General features: G+C 44.3%; 1 protein-coding gene across 1 annotated transcript in view; it reads right to left on the reverse strand.

Annotated features, from left to right (window-relative positions):
- The window catches only part of HEG1 (heart development protein with EGF-like domains 1), a 17841-nt gene extending 3568 nt beyond the window's left edge, over positions 1–14273 (reverse strand). Inside the window, exons 1-8 of the mRNA XM_009077681.1 lie at positions 13754–14273; positions 11422–11541; positions 9704–9798; positions 8317–8375; positions 7705–7865; positions 5817–5951; positions 470–512; positions 343–380 (exon numbers count right to left, since the gene is read on the reverse strand). Of these exons, the coding sequence (XP_009075929.1) occupies positions 343–380; positions 470–512; positions 5817–5951; positions 7705–7865; positions 8317–8375; positions 9704–9798; positions 11422–11541; positions 13754–14273 (1171 nt within the window). The remainder of the gene's footprint in view (positions 1–342; positions 381–469; positions 513–5816; positions 5952–7704; positions 7866–8316; positions 8376–9703; positions 9799–11421; positions 11542–13753) is intronic.
- Between the last annotated feature and the right edge of the window lie 3362 nt (positions 14274–17635).

The raw sequence follows: 17635 nt of genomic DNA on the forward strand, positions 1-17635 counted from the left end.
TTCCCTAGGGGATGAATTCCCTTTAGTAATAGATCAGAATAATTCAAATAATATTTCATGGATTCACCTCTGAATATCTTGGTTCAAGAGTCCCCACTGTAAGTGCTATCATGACAGAGTATCTGGGGAAAGGAAATCTCCTTTCCTTACGAGATGCCATTAAGTCCACTTTGTCAAAAAAGGTCAACAAAATAACTTTCAGCAGAAAATGAAGAAACAAAATGCACTGACAAAATTAGTGTGTACCTACTGCTTTTAAGACACAGTAATTTGCAATTACTTGTTTCAAATCCCCCATTTCTGACACGGTGGAAAATAAATGAAACAAAATTTGGTACTCACGGTTTCCACAGTTGAATCCTCCCAAGCCAAATGGGCAGCTGGGAACAGAAAACAACAGCTTAGTTGTGCCGACGGGTCACCAAATCAAGGGTGATGGGGTAGGAGAAGGGCAGAACAGTCACCATACCTCACACATGTCTCATTTTCCAGCTTATATCCATCTTCACAGGCTAAAAAAAGAGAGAAGGGCCATGAGCACCACACAGTGGTGCGGGAAGGCATTTCCCATCGCTGCTTCCCACAGCAGCCTCACCCCAACCACCCTTGGGGCCAGGCAGCAGTGAGGCTGCACAGCAGGAACGTGATGTCCTTTGATGGGATGTAGTGTCTCCTCTGGTTTAGGCAAAACACTGTGCTCGTAAATTCACCTCCTGCTGGCTTTGACAGGACCATTTCAGGGCTTCCAGACAAATCCAGCCTGGAGTCTGGCACGGGGTAGGCAGCGGAAACTCACTGCACACTTGTACTGCTTCCCACAAAATAGCAGCGTAAAAAAATCTTTTAAGTGCTAGTATTGCAACAAAACATTATGCGAACACAGGTTAACTCAAAGAGTTATGCTAATGTTTTGTCTCATATCACCTTCTCATTTTCAAATTTGCAGCTAAATCACATTTTGAGTGATCATATTTTACTATACAATAGAAATTGAATTTACTAGGTTTAAATATCCCAGAAAACTGCTGTCTACAAATGCTGGTGAAAAACTGAAGCCATCACTTCAAAATAAAATAATTTCCATGGCTATGGACAACTCTCCCATCACCTGAATTATCTGAGGAAATTATACCACCCTTCTGATGACCAGCAAAGGAGATGATACATTGGACACACAATTATAAGATTCAAATTACTATATGATCACTGATTTTCTCAGCAAGAGTCCCACCAGAGCTCCTGAAGATGTGCTGCCTTTTGTGGAAGCAGTGAAGGTAGTCACTCAAAGACCTGAGCAGGAGTAACACAGACAGAGTCATTTTGGGTGGAGGGACAAACCAGGGCCAGCACATGCATCAGCCCTTGGGGGTCTGCAAGACATCACCCAGGGGTCTGGGAAATCCCTGCAGCACACTCCACTGGGAATTGTTAAGTGAATACAAAATTGCTCATGGATTTTTTTCCCCCTCAGACACTATATGCTTAACATTGGCGAGACAGCAGCTTTCAAGACATCTTCCCTTTTCCTTGCTCTGTAACTGTAGGGATAACCCACAGCCAAAAACTCAGATGCTCTCTAACACCAGCAAGCAGGGAAAAGAGGGAACTTCCAGCTAAGCTGAAGCAAAGGCCTCACCCTCCCTCTACTGCTCCCAGCACACTGGATGCCTTTTCCCTCTGGAACAGCCAGCAACTGTACTGTGAGAAACCCTTAGTGCAGGAGAGGAAGAAGGAGAAAGGGACAAATGTGTAACATTGTCAGTTTGAATGGGATGGCAATATCATAGTGAATCAAGAAAGGGAATAGGATTCTGGCTGGTTTCAGAAGTTTATGGCTCTTCCAGCACCAATAACAAATGCTATTGATGCCAGCAGGGAGCAATGCTGCTGTGACCTCCACCTTGTAATACAGGTCACAGAACTTCCCTAGATTTAATTCCAGTTTCAAATCAAATAGTTGAACTGGAGCTACATTTTAGAGAATCATCCAAGACTGGTTTTAATATTTCCAGTGACGGACAATCAACCACAACCCTGGGTCAGATGCTCACAAAGTTAATTTCCCCAGCCATTAAAAACATTCACCTTCTTTCTGGTCTGAATTATCCTAGTGTCAAATTCCAGACTTTGGATGTTTACTTACTAGATTGAAAAAGGTTATATGATCACATTTTTCCTTCTCACCACCAAAGCACTCCTTTACCTTTAATAAAGCCAAGGACACTGAGATCCTTGAGTGTCCCTAGTTATTGCAGCTTTTCTCTGAACACCCATAGGTTCTCTTTGACCCTTTTGATTTCTGATTCCCAGAAACAGATGTCACAGGCAAAGGGCTAACAAAATTTCCCATCTTCTGCCTTCCTGTGACCCCTAAATGTACCCAGGCATCACATTAGTGTTGCAAGCCAGAGCTGGGAATCTCTTCTTTATCTGCCAAGCCCCCTGTTGCAGCTCTGCCCAAGTCTCTGCTTTCCAGGAGATGCGACTCACAGTGTGCCTGGCACTCTGCTCTTGGATTCCTGGCCTTGCTTGTGGACTTAGTGAAATATTCTTTGCCTGTATACCATTTACTAAGTGTTTCATGTCACTCAGATGCTTTCCCTGCAGAATGTGTGGATGCAGGTAAGTGATGCACTCACATCATGAATATTGCAGCTGTAGACACAGACTTTCTGCAGCAACTAGCACCCACGATGATGGGGGGGCTGATGTTAATGATACCTGGTCTTGCACACTTTTCTTTGCCCTATATAGCCCCACTAATCCTCCACTACCTCTCTCACTCCATTTATTCTGCCTGAGCTGGGGATGGGAAGGGTTAGGCTCATTACGTAGCCCTGCTACTGCATCTCATTGTGATGTTTTTTGCACTGGATTTATTTTTCGCCCTCTAAGAGGGTTTCTTTGAAGTGAAGGAAGAGACCAGAGGTAACTTGACAAATTTAAGAGCCTCAGTCAACAAACAGCCAGGGCAGGGGTAGTAAATCCCAAAGGATCCTTGCCTGGCTCATTCATAACACGGAGGCATTAGCAAAATGAAACTGGCTAGGTTGCTCCTTTCACCTGCTAACAAAAGCAGACGGAAAACATTACCGAGTGAATGTTCTACCAAAGTGAACCACAGGAACAGGCAATAATTAAATCTGCAGTGGAAGGGAGAGAGGCATCACCTTGACAGCTCACTGGAGTTGCCCTCTTTAATGAGCGCAGCAGCCCTGTGTATCCCAATCCCAGCTCCAGCCCATTGTTTGTGTGTTTGGAAGATCTGCAGGAGCTTGCAGGCAGATGCTGGAGCCCAGCCTAACCTCACCCCAGCCCAGTAACATGTGTGGGGCACATAGTCCTTGAGCAGTCTCAAAGCTGGAGCTGTGCATTGGGCAGGAGCAGCCTTAGGACACAGCTCTTAGCCTAGGAGGCTACAGGGACAGTAAAGAGGAAAAGCAAGATCCTGAATATGCATTTCTCTGTCTGAAACACTTGGTGCTTATGTCTTTTCCTCTCCTCACCCTGCCTTTTCCTGCCACTTTGCTTTCTCCTTTGGCATCTTTCTTGCTCCTTTGAACATGTTCCCAGTAGAGCCTGTGCTGTCACACTCGCTCAGCAAGCTCTCAGACACAACCAGGGAACAGAGCAAAGGCTTAAGTGTCGGGGGCCAAGAAAAGCTATCAAGTTATACTCTTCTACTCAGGATTCCTTTGCCTTTTGCCTTCCCAAAAGACACTCAGGGGTCTCTTTGGAAACCTGCTTTGCTGCTCCTTGCTTTGCTCCAGAAACACTCTGTACTAGTAAAAATAGCATGCCCTTGAAAAGCTGGCACATTGGGTTTGCTGCTCTGTTACTAAAATAGCTCTGAAGATACAGAGGAGGTTGAAAACCAGCAAGGACCCACAGACAACCAAACGGCACACCAAGAGGTACCATAGCCAACATGTTTAAACTGCTGTGGCTCAGAGACCCAGCCCTTTTTCAAGCATGCCCCAGAGGATAGATGCCACAAGGCAGGACAGAACAAACCCTGGGGGTCAGGGCAAGCAGTTCCCTGTGCCCCAGCAGCTCTCCCAGCCATGCTTGCCTTCCCACGGGGGAGACCGGACAGGGCAGCACAATAGCCATTTCCCTCTTTGCAAATGCTATAATTGGAGTTACTGTACCACATTTTCATGACCCACAATGGGTATTGGATGCTCACGAGACCTCAGTTCCTGTTTAGGCACTAAGAGGGCAGAGATTTTCAAAGAGGCTGGCATATTGTGTGCTATATTTATCAGCAAAATGGCCCTAACTATCAAACAAGGGCCATAGCTTGGCTTTTGAACGAGCCTTTAAAAATCCCAACCGCTTGGCTTACTCAGATGAGAACAAGAGATACTAAAAATCTGGTATCTTGTCAGAGTGTGGCACCATTGCAGTTGGTGCTATCCTCGTGCCTCTGCACTACAACCTAAATGCCACATCAACCTTGTCCCTCAGACACTCTCAAGCTGGTCAGTAAGTTGTTTCCTACTGACAACAGTGAGCTGAAGGTGGAATTGAGGCCTCACTGTGTACAGGTAGAGGTTTTATATTTTGCACAGCAAACAAAATCCATAAGTAGGAAGCAACCATATGTACAAGATGTTAGATCTCTTAGCCCTCTGCAGCCATCACATCCAAATGCCTCACAGACTTTCAGATATTTATCTTCACAACACTGCTTGGCAAGAGACACAAGGAAGAAAACTGGAGTAACTTTCCCTGGGTTCTCTCTGTCTATGAGGAAGCAAGAATGGGTAAAAGCCTCCTCTGAGTTTCAGCACAGCTCCCCACTCACTACATAAGCCCTTCTCTAACTCTCTGGGGTCAGTAAAGATGGTCAGGATTTCCTAATAGAAATCCTTCCTTCAGTGTGCAAGATGAAGGAAAAGAAGGAAAACACAAAGGGAAAGCTTTTGCCTAGAGCCCCAGAGTAGAGGAGAAGGAGGTCCATGACCTGAGACCTAGAGATGCCCAACTGCAAGCTGTCCATCCGAGAGCCTGCAGCACATGAGTTATTTCCAGGCACATATTTCTCACTCTCTGATCAGATTTGGAACCGAAAAAGCATCTCCTCCTATTTCAACAGCAAACCAGCAGGCAGTGCCAGAAGCAATATATAACCACTACTGCAATTCTTATTGATATGTCATCAGAAAACTGCATTTCTTAATATGCCCTACAGCAACCACTGAAACTAGGGAATGGACACCCTGATCCTACAGAAGTCATTTTGACCACTAGGCATGCAAAGACTTTGTTTAAAATTTAGGAAAACCAGATTTGTTTTCAAGTTTTGTTGATCTGAGGGGTAGCTAAAAAATAACATAACCCTTAAGCTTAGAATTTCAGTTAGGAACTCAGCTGAAAAATAAATTCATAACCATTTTCAGATATGAACTTTTAAAATATTGATGATGTATTAATAAAAGCTTGTGAGTTTAAAGCACTTCTCCTAAGTTCACTGAGAGTTCAGACAAAATCAAAACAGGCAGAGACACACGTCATCTCTGCTCAGTGCCACTGAACTGGAGCCCAAAGCAGCCAGGCCCCTTTCTCCCTCTCCTCAATCACTGTGACTCACAGCATGCTCCAGAAAGAGATAATATTATTCCTAGAGAGAGACTGTATCTTCAGCGTCTGCTGAAAAGCTCTCTAACTAAATAAAAGAAACTTGAGCTGCTAATATTTATTCATAATATCGAGCTTCTTGCATGCACAGCACCACACACACACACACTTTTCCACTGGAACAAAAAGTTTAAGCAAAATTCAGGCAAGATACAGCCCCTAAAGAGCAATACCTCTGCAGGAGTGGTCCATCTTGTTGTATTTGAAGTACCCACTTTTGCACTGGCAGAGTGCAATTCCATCAAAGTCGGTGCATTCCGAAGTTTCCTTGTCGCATTCAGGGTCTTTCTGTCTGCACAAGCTGCCAGCTGTCAGGAAGAGGTGGCCAATATCAGCGTGATTCTCTCTGAACTCACTGTTAATGCACATTTTCTTTCCTCAGGCATCACATTTTGCTCATGTGCTGCTTTAATCGCCTGGGGATTTTTAAAATTATTTGTTCCATTAGGGGACAGACAGACAGCACTACCCCGTGTCACCACTTCTTGTGTATCTACCCTCGTTTGTGCAGGCAGATAGAGGGGGTGAATAATAAATGTTTCAGCTTGGAGGCAAAAGGGGAAATGAAAAAGAAAAATTTGGTTTGGCTTAAGCGGATACACATTCACCCCGAGACAGTTCAGCAAATCAGTTTTTAAGTTTATAGCAAGCAAAACATCTTGCTCAGCCCAAACCACTTTTTTTCCACTTCGATACTAAGCATTGGATTTTTTCATTTTTCAAAGAATTTGTCTTTTCATTTACATTACTTTGAAGCAGTGTTTTACTTTAGAAAGTCAGATTTGTTACAACAAGCATTCAGCAAAACTGTGGATAAATGATGGAAATTGTGTCACCAGATTTACTTTCTTTTTTTACTGGGAGGTCAGACTAAATGGAATGAATAAATATTCGTGAGAAACAGTATTTTATGGAAAATATGTCCCTCATTTGGCACTCACCTTTTATAAACCTTTCCCTGCTAGATCTGTAATTTACTTTATTTAATCTGACACCTTTTCTTTTAAGTACTTACACAAGAACATAGTTTGTTTCTCATTCTGCTTATTTCAAATTAGAAGTAGACTTTACCAGAAGCATTGCATCAGATGTAATGAGTAGGTATAATCTGAGCAGGTCTACCCAAATAATTTAATGCAATCCACGGCTTTAAAATAAAGCACATTACAATAAAAGCATACACTAAACTTCCCTTCTTTGTGTTTACTTTGCTGAAATGATATGAGGGGTTTCCCACTACAGCCAGGATAAGCACTTCTGCCCTTCCTTCTCAAAGCCAAACCTCGGAGCCTTGAACCCCAAAGTCACAAAGTTCCATGTGCAGCAGTTTCCTTGCAGGAGACCATCTTTCAAGGGTGCTCACTCCATGCATCCTGAGGTACCTCTTTCTCACAGCTAGAACTCCTCTGTTGCACCCTTAGGAAGCAAGAACCCAGAGATGCAGAGCACAGGGCCACCACCACCAATAGGCTCTATCTGGAGAAGGTCCTGCACAACACTGGTGTCCTTTTTCATGCCTTTCTGTGCTGCATCCATGTTCCCCTTTAGCAGGTAGAAGATTCAGTGCAGAAATCAAAAAGGTCCTAATTGTGAACCATTTTTACAGCCTGCAACACTGAAATTGGGCAGGCAGGAGAGCAGAGCTCCCTGCGTAGCCTCCAACAGCTCTAATCAACTTCACTGGGGGGTTTTGTCTCTTGGCTTTCACACCATTTCCCCAGCTCCCGGATGTGTGGGTGGAATTAAGACTTATGGTTTTTTTGATCTGGCTGGACCTGGTGTCACATCCCAGAGATGAAAGGCTGCCCTACAATGCCTCTAATCCTGTGCTGCTCGATGTTTTCACAGAGAGGCAGATTTCTCACACATGTGGCAAAGATAAGGCTCAGTGTCTGCATCCCTTTTGTACTCTGAGGTTCTTAAGATGACTTCCATTTAAATAAGATAAAAAGATTTAGAAGGGTTTTTCCAAATGCCAAAATCTTTCTCCCCCTGTGATAAAAGAAGCCAAATAAAACATCCCTTTCCCCTCCTGTCACAGTCTCTCCAGATGCTATTTACCTCTGTGGAGCATTTTCAGGCTGGAGATGAGCTGGCAGGCTTCGGTTGGGGATTTGCAAGCTCTAGTGTAGCTTTTCACACTGCTGATAACGTCGTAGAAAGTCACATTGGATGCTAAAGAGAACGTGGATTGCACTGAAACGTGCACAAAATTTGCCTCCCTAACAGAAAACAAAACAAAACAGCCCTGAGTATCATGGGTCAGTCTGATGTCATCATTAGCACCTTATACATAGGACTCTTATTAATCCAGGCGATGCTTATCACAGATGCAGCATTACATGCATACTAAAACAGTCCTGCATTGTAACAGACCTTAAAACCAGGAAAAACCTACACAGAGACATGTAAATTTAAAGCTGGTAGCTCATTCTGAAACCAGACATAAATCCCTCCTAGGCAGCTCCCAAGACCATCCCTCAAACCACTCAGGGCAGGAGGAGAGTACCATGAGAGCCAGGCAATGTGGTCAGACTTTCCTTATGCCCTGTACCACTGCCAGGCTAGATTGCATCAAGCCTAGTACCAGCTCAAAATGAAGAATGTGGATCTCAAATTGAAGATCCCAAAGGCTCAAGTTTATCATTTTTCCCCTAATAGCCTTAACCTTACCTGCTTGCCACCACTGTGGAGTGGTGGTACCCTGGCAAGCTCGACAGTGATGCATCAAGCTGCAAGGAAGGAGAGAGCAAATGTTAGTGCCCCAGGGGATGTTGGAGGGAGGCAGCCAGGTGGGATGCAGCATGAAACAGTCCTTCTGGGTCACTGACACCATCCCCTCTGTTTTCTAGAGATGCCTGCTGAGACCAAGGGGGCTCTGAGCATCCCAGCACTTCATCTGCTCAAAAGATGCATTGCCCTGTTGCCAATAAGGGATGGACAAAGTCACCATCATGCAGCCTTGGAGAAGAACAAAAACCTGTGGATTTTGACATGAGCATCTGCCTGGGGCCCCACTGTGCAATGACCACGAAGGCTGAGGATGAGCCAGAAGTCAGCAGGGAGAGCATCCTGTGCAAGGCTGAGCTCAAAATGGAGCCCTCGAAGACTGCACATCTTCCAAGGAGCCTCCCTGACCCTGGCTCTCTGCAGTTGTTCATATTTACTTCCCGGCACAAGCTGTGCAGGCACCACCCAGGTGACTCTCCCCATCTCCCCCCTCTTTTGGCAGCGTCTCTAATATCACCTACTCCAAAGAGTTGAAAGTGCAGCCAGCCCAGGAACTGCTAACAGGACAAGCTCTTGCATGCAATGATCTGGATAAAAACTGCACAGAGATGTACCTATCCCCAGCCCAGGGGTCTTTTTGGAGCAAGTGATAGCACAGTCTATGGGGAAGCCAATGGCTCATCCAGCACTTGTGCTCAAGTGACTGAGGGACACATGGCTACAATAGAATGGCTGGGAAACTCCACCCAGAGGAAGGTATTTTTGGGTGAGTGCTGCTGCTGGGCTTCATCCCTTGGTTTTTGGGTAAGAGCAAGGTAGCACCAGCTGCAGTCCAATCCACTTCAGCATCCATGAGATTTACTGATGAATGGTGTAGCTCAGAGTTACTGTCTGGAAAAGACAATGCAGTTAAAAAGCACTAGGAGAGGATGGAGGCTACAGAAGTGTGAATCCAGGCACACCACTTCAGGAAAAGGGTTTTGAGATTTTCTGGGCAGATATCCTTGTGCTGGTTTGAGCTGAAATAGAGAAGAAACTGTGAAGAAAGTTAACTCTACTTCAGCTCAAACCAGCACAATGCTGCTTTCAGCCCCATAGGAGCCAGATCTCTCACTGTTGTCTCGACAGCCTGGGCAGGACAGGAGAGAGAAGCATGATGGGTTTAAAAGCATGTATCTCACCAGTCCAACTTACACCAGACTGGAATGGTTCAATGATTAAAAAGGCTAAACATGCTACAAGAGGCTCATGGCTTCCCATAGCAACCAGAAAGGGAGTGAAGGGGACTTTGTCCCATCAGCATTGCCAAAGTCCCAGCAACAACACTCACCATTGCCAGGATCTCATTCTCAACGTTGAAGAGCTCTGCATACTTCCCATGGGTAATATTAAGTTTCAGGGGCACTTGGCCGATAAATACTCTTACTAAAAAGGAAAATAACACAAGTTAGTTGGAACATATGTCTCCATGCCATGTGTAGCTGTGGTGTCATCCACCTTACATGAGAGGCTGTCTGCATGGAAAATCCCTTTACATAGCATACAGAAAACTCACATCCGAGAGTCACTGCCCCAATAAAGCAAAGTCTCAGCCTTGGGATTTTTCCCAAGGGTTGCAGCAATGTTCCCACAGTCCCAGTCAAATTCCAGAGCTCAATGCTGCTGAATAGCCAGCATTTCACTGCAGTGTTCATACATTTCATGTAGAAACACAGAATAATTGAATAGGATCCCTGAACACAGAGAGAGATGGGTAAATTTAGAAACAAGACAGTTTCAGGTACCAAAGTTATTTATGATAATTTGGGGTAAACTTGTCAATTCTCTTACTCCTCCTTGCAATAGAAGGAAAACAAGTCAGCAAGTCAAAATAAAGCACTGCAGAAAGGACATTTTCATTTTTCAAACTGTTGGAGACAATGAGCAATGACATTTGAAAATATGTCCAAAAGATGCATTTTTCTGTGCTTAGATTCATATTTGATTCATGGCAGCAGAATGCAATAATCTGAGTTGTCCAGACTTGGAGAGATAATACTCTAAATCTTGTATTAAGTGTCATGAGATACTCAGTGGAAATGAGAACTCAGAGCTCCAGTTTTATGTTCCACAAGGAAAAAAATAAAAAGAATAAAACGACCAAAAAACAGTTGCAGATAACATTATAAAGGTTCCAATTGTTTTGCATTTTTTCCCATCCACAGAGCCTATCTTCACCACAAATTTTATATCAGACAGCTCTAATGTAACAACTCTGGACAACACCTCCAGTGCTTGTACCCCAGTTCAAGGCATAATCAAAACAACTCTCTAAATTAAAAGCTGACACATTCCAACTTGAAGAAATGTTTCAAAACACCCTTCAGGGACACCTCACCCATGTTCCCTTAGCAAAATGTTCATGCATCTAATCCTTGCTGATTAAGGGTCAGAAGAAAATCTATCAAAACAAATTCCCCTTTACAATGGGACATTGTAAATCCTTGAGATTGAGAGCCCTCTAATAGAAAGGAGGGGGTGAGAACCTGAGTTCCAGCTAATAACTGTGCTGCTTGAAAAATCCTAAAGGTATGAAACAAGACCTTGATCTTACGAAGACTTTCACGACTGCTAATTTTCCGCACATGGCTGATCCCACTGAAGTCAGGTTACACAATAGCTCCACTCACTTCTCCCAAGCCATGTGCTGTCACTGGAGTTTGCAGGGCTGGGAGCTATGATAAGCTGCTGAATACTTTTTGGGATTGTAAAACACATTAGGAACAGAAGGGACACATTTGTCCTTACTACAAAGCCTGAGCTCACTGCTCCATTGCTGTGCTTTTAAGAAACCCTCAGCTCTCTCTGCTCCTGCTCCCTGGGCAGCCCAACACGACAGGCATTAGACACTGCACTTGTATAAACAGTAAAAGGCTCTGATAAAAGTGGTGGTTGGGAGGAACATTAAGCTCCTGAACTAGTCTGAGCCTAGGTTAATTTATTTTAGAAGATTATAGATAATTATTTCCATCTTTTTCTTCCCTGTTTTTTTCACTTCTGTTTTCTTACCTAAATTGCACTTTCCTTTTTCCAGCTCATATCCAAGAGGACACTGACAGATATAGGAGCCATGGGTGTTGTTGCACGTGGCCAGTGCAGGACAAGGGTTGGAAAGGCATTTATCCACATCTACGAATGCAGAAGAAAACCCAGGTTATAGTTACAGAATCACAAAGATCATCAACTGTTGGCCTAAAAAAGATCAACTTGGCTCCCCTTCTGGGACTCCCTGAGCATGATCACATGTGTCATTGCATCATTTGCGCTTACTATTTATCCTGTTCCTAATTATTCTGTTGAAGCTGAAAGAATAAATATAAACCACTTGAATATTCATTCGAAAGCCCTTGGGGTCCAGTGTGGATCCATGTTGATACAAACTCCCAGCTTGTCTACAGCACTGCTCATCAGAAGACCTCAGGGTATTTTCCAAACAACCCAATAGTTATGGATGGAGAGAGCAAAGAAGGAACCTTGACAACCAGAGTTAGACATGGACGCACAGGCTGCTTCACCAAAGTCCTGCCCTTTCTATCCAAGCCCTGTTTCCATGACCCAAAGCTACTGCTTGAACACTGATGCAGTCTCTAGATTACCCAGTAATAGTGGAGTCAGCCCTGGCTGCCATCACCTCCTTTACTAGGGCTCCTCCATGCCAGGCTGGGGATGGTCAGTGATACCTGCTCACTCACAACTTCCCACTGGGTGAGCAAGGGCCTGGGGAACAGACATCACTGTGACATACAGTGTATCAGAGGATTAATGACTGTAGTCTCAGATGCTTCATAGATTAGCCAAGTCACACTGCAAATTCTGGAGAAGATATCTAATACTTCTCTTTGGCAAAAACAAAAAAACAAACATATTCTGGTCAAGAAAAGCTGCTTTTGCTGTGTGTATGACTCACATGAGCACAAATGCACACCACACACACATGCAAGGGCAGGGCTGTGGACTTGTTGGTGACAAAGTGCTATGAGGCAAGCAAGACAGCTTATACAACACTAGTACTTATTTTGTGTCTGCTGCTAAGCACTGCAGCAGAGGCAGGAAGGATGGTCTCTGTGGTTAAAGCATGAAGCATGAGAACCAAACCTGTGTGTGTATTTCTGATGGCACCATGATATCCCATGGCATCACATAAACCCTGCAGACCTTGCAAACCCAAACTGACTTCCATGGTGGGACACACCACTTGATGCAATCTTGTGCCTTGACTAGCCTGGCACAGCTAGCTCAGCATCATCAGGAAGGAGATTTGGTGTCTCTTCTCTATACAGACAGAAATGAGTGGGTGTGTTTAAAATGGTGGTTTTCACTTTGCTGCCTTTCAGTTCATGCTTTGCCCAGCTGGGACCAGGGCAGCCTCTTCTCTTGTGGCTGTGAGTGCCCATGCACAAAGCACCATGTCCAAGGCAGCAGAAGGATCTTTTGCATTCTGGTAAATGACAAAAGGCATCCAAAGGAAACAGTAATCTGGAAAAAGTGTGAACCATTTGCTAAAAAGGATACATCACCTTAATTTTTCAATTAAAAAATTCATTCCCCTATAGTGAGGTGATTTTTTGCATGAAGACATAGCTATAATTAAAACCAATCAGCCTGGCAAGTAACCTTTAAATACTTCATTATTGGATGGAATATATATTATTGCCACTATTATCTGAGATTAATGCCTTTAGCACACACGATATCCTACAGTGGCATGAGGGCCAGACTCTGAACTTCAAACACACAGTCAGTTTCCATTCCCATAAAACTCTGGTATATGTATTTACTTGCAATGATAAGGAGGCAGGAAGTCGTAATAAATGATTACAACAACGCACTCTGCAAGACTATGTTATATAGCCTACCAGGAGAAGCAACAGGCCCTCAAGTATTTAGTGAGGTGGGGAGAAAACAACATGGGGTTGTAATAACAGAAGTGGTTCCAACACAAAGACCAAGTGCTGGCCAACTGTATTTTCTCTTTAATAAGATAGGTATTGGTCGATATCAATTGATGTTGTCAACCTATCAACAAATATAAAATGTGTCCTATGCTTACCTGGATGGCCAGTCAGCGTTATTTTTTCAAAATTGTCAAATTTCATCTTACCCATTCTACCATAATGTTCACCAAAGTGCTCACCCTTATTCCAGCAGTTCCACATGAATGCTAAACCCTTAGCTTAAAAATACCAGCATGGAGACATAGTTCTTGCCCTCAAACTCTGCTGAAAACAGACTTGTTATACATACATACATAACCCTTTGGAGACTCTTAAAGTTGAACCCAGGGATTCCTGCCCTCCTTGTCCCTGGCTCCACCACTGATGAGTGCAGTTATACACACTACCTGTTGCTGGAGGTGACGTCCTCAGCCTGACTGTGCTGCTCAGTGGAGGAACAGTGGTTGGTTTGGTAGCAGCCAAAGTAGTTGCAGTGCTCACAGTGGTCTTGATGGCTGGAGGTGCTTCAGAAGGGCTTGTAACAGGGATGTTTTCTTCAGTGACTTGGCCAGGTTTTGCAGTGGTGGGATCCACAGCTTCTGTGCTTTCATCAGTGGTATACATGTGCTTAGTGGCAGTGGGTGTTTTTGCTCTGGGGTCTTTCATGGTGCTAGCATCACCTGAGGTTGGCTGGTGACTGGCTGGTGTTGTCAGCACAGGAGATTTCACTGTGGTCAGTGCCACTGCGGGGGCAATGTTGCTGGGGTTTGTTGTACTCGGTGAAGGTCTAAGGGGTGCATCTGTTGGATCAGCCTGTGGAGCAACACTGGATGTGGTGAGCAGTGGTGTAGCCTTCCCAAAGTTGCCCCCCTGGGTGGTGGCAGCTCTAGGCAAGGCAGTCTCTGTTACTGTCACAGGAGTGGACATGGACACAATGTGTCCACCAAGCAGCTCCATGAGTGCCGTAGGGAGAGGAGACCCAGTGGAGGTGAAAGTGGTGCTGTTTTGGGGCTGGTGTGTGATATTGTGCTTGTTGTTCTCTCTGGGCAAGCTCCCAGCCACGGCGGCTGTGGACGGCACCCGCCTGACCGCAGTCGTAGCTACAGCAGGGCTTGCTTCATCACTATCATTGGACTGCAAGGTTGATGAGGGTGATGAAAACAGAGGCAACAAAGATGATAATGAATATGATGGGGAGAACAATGTGGAAGTAGGCAAGGAGGATGACAAAGCCTTCATAGGGGCTGAAGATGCCATCATAGAGGACGAGAGTGGCTCAGGTGACTCTGATGGTGTAAACAGGTGCATTGGTGGAGGTGTCGATGACAGCGAGTGTTGCAGTGATGACGGTGAGGAAGAGGCTGGAAGTGCCGACGAAGATAGAGATGATCCACCAGTGGTCAGCAATTCAGAGTCAGTGTTGAAGACAGTGGTATTTTGTACACTGCCTGTAGGAGCAGAAGTTGACAGTTTGGAAGAGTATACCAGCAATGGCTCTGTAGATGGTTCAACAAAACTGCTATCATTTGATGCATTGGTCTGCCTGTCCTGGGCTACAGATGATTTTAATGCATCAGAAGGGCTGGAAATTTCAGAAAAAAAAGTAGAACTTTCTGAGGAGTCAGCAGAGCTGCTGCTGTTGGAGATAGACAGGAGGGTCCTTTCTCCTCCTCTGGTATTTGTGATTGAAATATATGTGCCATCTGTCTGAGAAACTGAGGTCCTTTTCTCAGTATCGATGCTACTGGCTGGTTGGTGGCTACCTGAAAAGTCTGGAGTAAAAGGACAAAATACATTAGAAAGACAGAGCAATACAAAAGTATTTTGAGGTACACATGCTAAATACATAAGACATTCTTGTGTGTGAACTGGCCCATGCTTTTTTAAAAATTTAGAGCACCATCCAAGCATGGGTATGGAATTAAGACTCTTGTGCTTTCCTTAATTGATTCTAAAATGGTGAACTCTGTCAGATACAAGGCTCCTGTGAAACATGTAGGTTTCCAAAAGACTGTTCTACACGTATTGCTTTTCTAATGTGATTGAGCACTTAACATCCCATTATGTTTGTGGCAAGCTAAGCAGGAAAATCCATCTGTTCTCTTCATCACTCAAAATTTATAAAATTCATATCCTCTTCCTCTTATCCTCCATTCCCATCTACAGAATATCCATCTTCTTCTGTAAATTCGATTTTAGACACAGTGAACTTCATGCCTCTGCAGGATGAAATTATTACGTTATGTTAATTTGCAGCTTATCATTAACTCATTGATTAAAACTTTGCAGCCAGGAAATCCTAAATGAGTAGCACATCAGTCTGCAAAAAATTCAGATTATTTAGCGTGAAAGGTATAATCAATCTTATAATACAAATTTCAGGATGTACAGCTAAGTTCAGCCATCCCTTAAGAAATTTAAAATTGGGTATTGAAAATTTGTTTTAATTCTGCAACTGGCTTAGGTCATCATGAAACACATCTGAAAGCATTACCCAAAAGAAATCAGCTAGAATGCAAAAAAAAATGCAGCCGTCAAAACAGGAGGGTTCATGGCTTCACTTCTGGAGCAGTTCCCCATCCATGTGGGGTTTGGCTTTGAGTCCTTTGACAAAAACATCTGCCTGAGTGAACCCACAGGTGGCATTGCATGTACTAATGAATGATAATAATAGAATTTTAGGGGTTGGAATGGACCTTACAGGTCATCTAGTCATAAACCCATGCCATGTGCAGGGACACCTCCCCACTAGACCAGGATGCTCAAGGCTTTAGCCAGCTTGGCTCTGAATACAGCCAGGGCAGCCACCACTTCCCTGGGCAACCTGTGCCAGTGTCTTACCATCCTCACAGCAAAAATCTTTTTTCTAATATCTAACCTAAACTTCCCCTCCTTCAACGTGAACCCATTACCCCTTGTCCTAACATTGCAGTTCCTAACAAAGAGTTCCTCTCTGGCTCCCTTGTAGGCCCCTTCAGATATTAAAAAGTTGCTTACACTTACAACACAGATAAAAACAGGAAAATGTGGACTCACCCCCAAAACATATACCAGGAGACATCAACTTACTTGTGAGATCATTTTGAAAAGAAGAAGATGTGGGTATCTTGGAGGAACGTACAAAGAGTGTCTCTGTTGCAAAGCCTGTGAAGCCCCTGCTGCTGGTGGAGGCATTGGCTGTCCTGCTCTGCTCCACTGATGCTGGCTGAGCTGGCCCTAAAGAGCTGTCAGCTTCGGCATAGAAAGAAGAGCTCTTCATGCCACCAGCCAATGTGCCATCCGTCGCTGAGTACAGCATCCTCTCTCCGCCGCCAGCAGACCTGGATGAGCTGTACACAGGATCAGTGATGGGGCCAGACATCTTCTCCTCAGAACTTGAGCTGCTTAGGGCGTGATGACTGCTGCCAATGGCTGCAATTGGATGGAAAAGCAAGCATCTGATCTTACCATCTCAGAGCAGACAGCACTTGTGAATTCTACAGTAAGTCTCTTCGGAAATGCAGATTAATAAAATTGTGCAGATAAAGTCAGATTAGATCAGATTAAGTAGATTTTTGCATATCTATTTATCTTAAATGTGGATTTAATGCACAAAGGCTATTCCAAAAAAAACCAACACTGTCCAAATAGAGGGCCAATCAGAACCATTAGAATCATAAAGGTATATTCATGTTATTTATAATTATCACTCCAACCAACACAGGTAATAGATGTGTTCTACAGCAAGAAGCTACACATCTCATTCTTAAGACTTTTCTTGTCAAGCATCAACAGCTGCAGATACACAACACCAAGGAGCAGAACTACCACTGCTTATAAATCCTGCCCATGACACCCACAACTGTTCTGATATGTGCTAGTGGTCATATCAGCCCCACAGAGGAGGGGAAAGGAGAGGCAGTGGGGTCTTTTTGCTAGTTCAAGTGCTATCCTGGAGTTCAGAAAAACTCACTAGAAGGTACATCAGCAGCTGAGAAGTCGGTGAAGACCTTGGGCTCTGGGTACCCTGTTCGGCCAGGCAATGATTGTCTCGCTCCAGGCTGTGCTGTGGAGGATGGGAGGGGGTCGGTGTGGGTTTCCCTGGCCGTGTCTGTGTGAGATGTGGGGCTATGGGTTTCTGTGCTCCACGTGCTGTGGCTAGCTGCAGTTTGAGATGTCCCCTCCTTGTCGCTGGAGAATGTGGTTGAGACATACAAAATGTCAGTAGCAGGACCAGAAACTCTTCTTTCTCTCTCTGGAATTGCAAAGCAGAGATATACATAATTATATATAAAAATATATAATTTGTA

The sequence above is a fragment of the Acanthisitta chloris genome, unplaced genomic scaffold, assembly GCF_000695815.1.
Source record: "Acanthisitta chloris isolate BGI_N310 unplaced genomic scaffold, ASM69581v1 scaffold37056, whole genome shotgun sequence".
Classification (NCBI taxonomy): Eukaryota; Metazoa; Chordata; class Aves; order Passeriformes; family Acanthisittidae; genus Acanthisitta; species Acanthisitta chloris.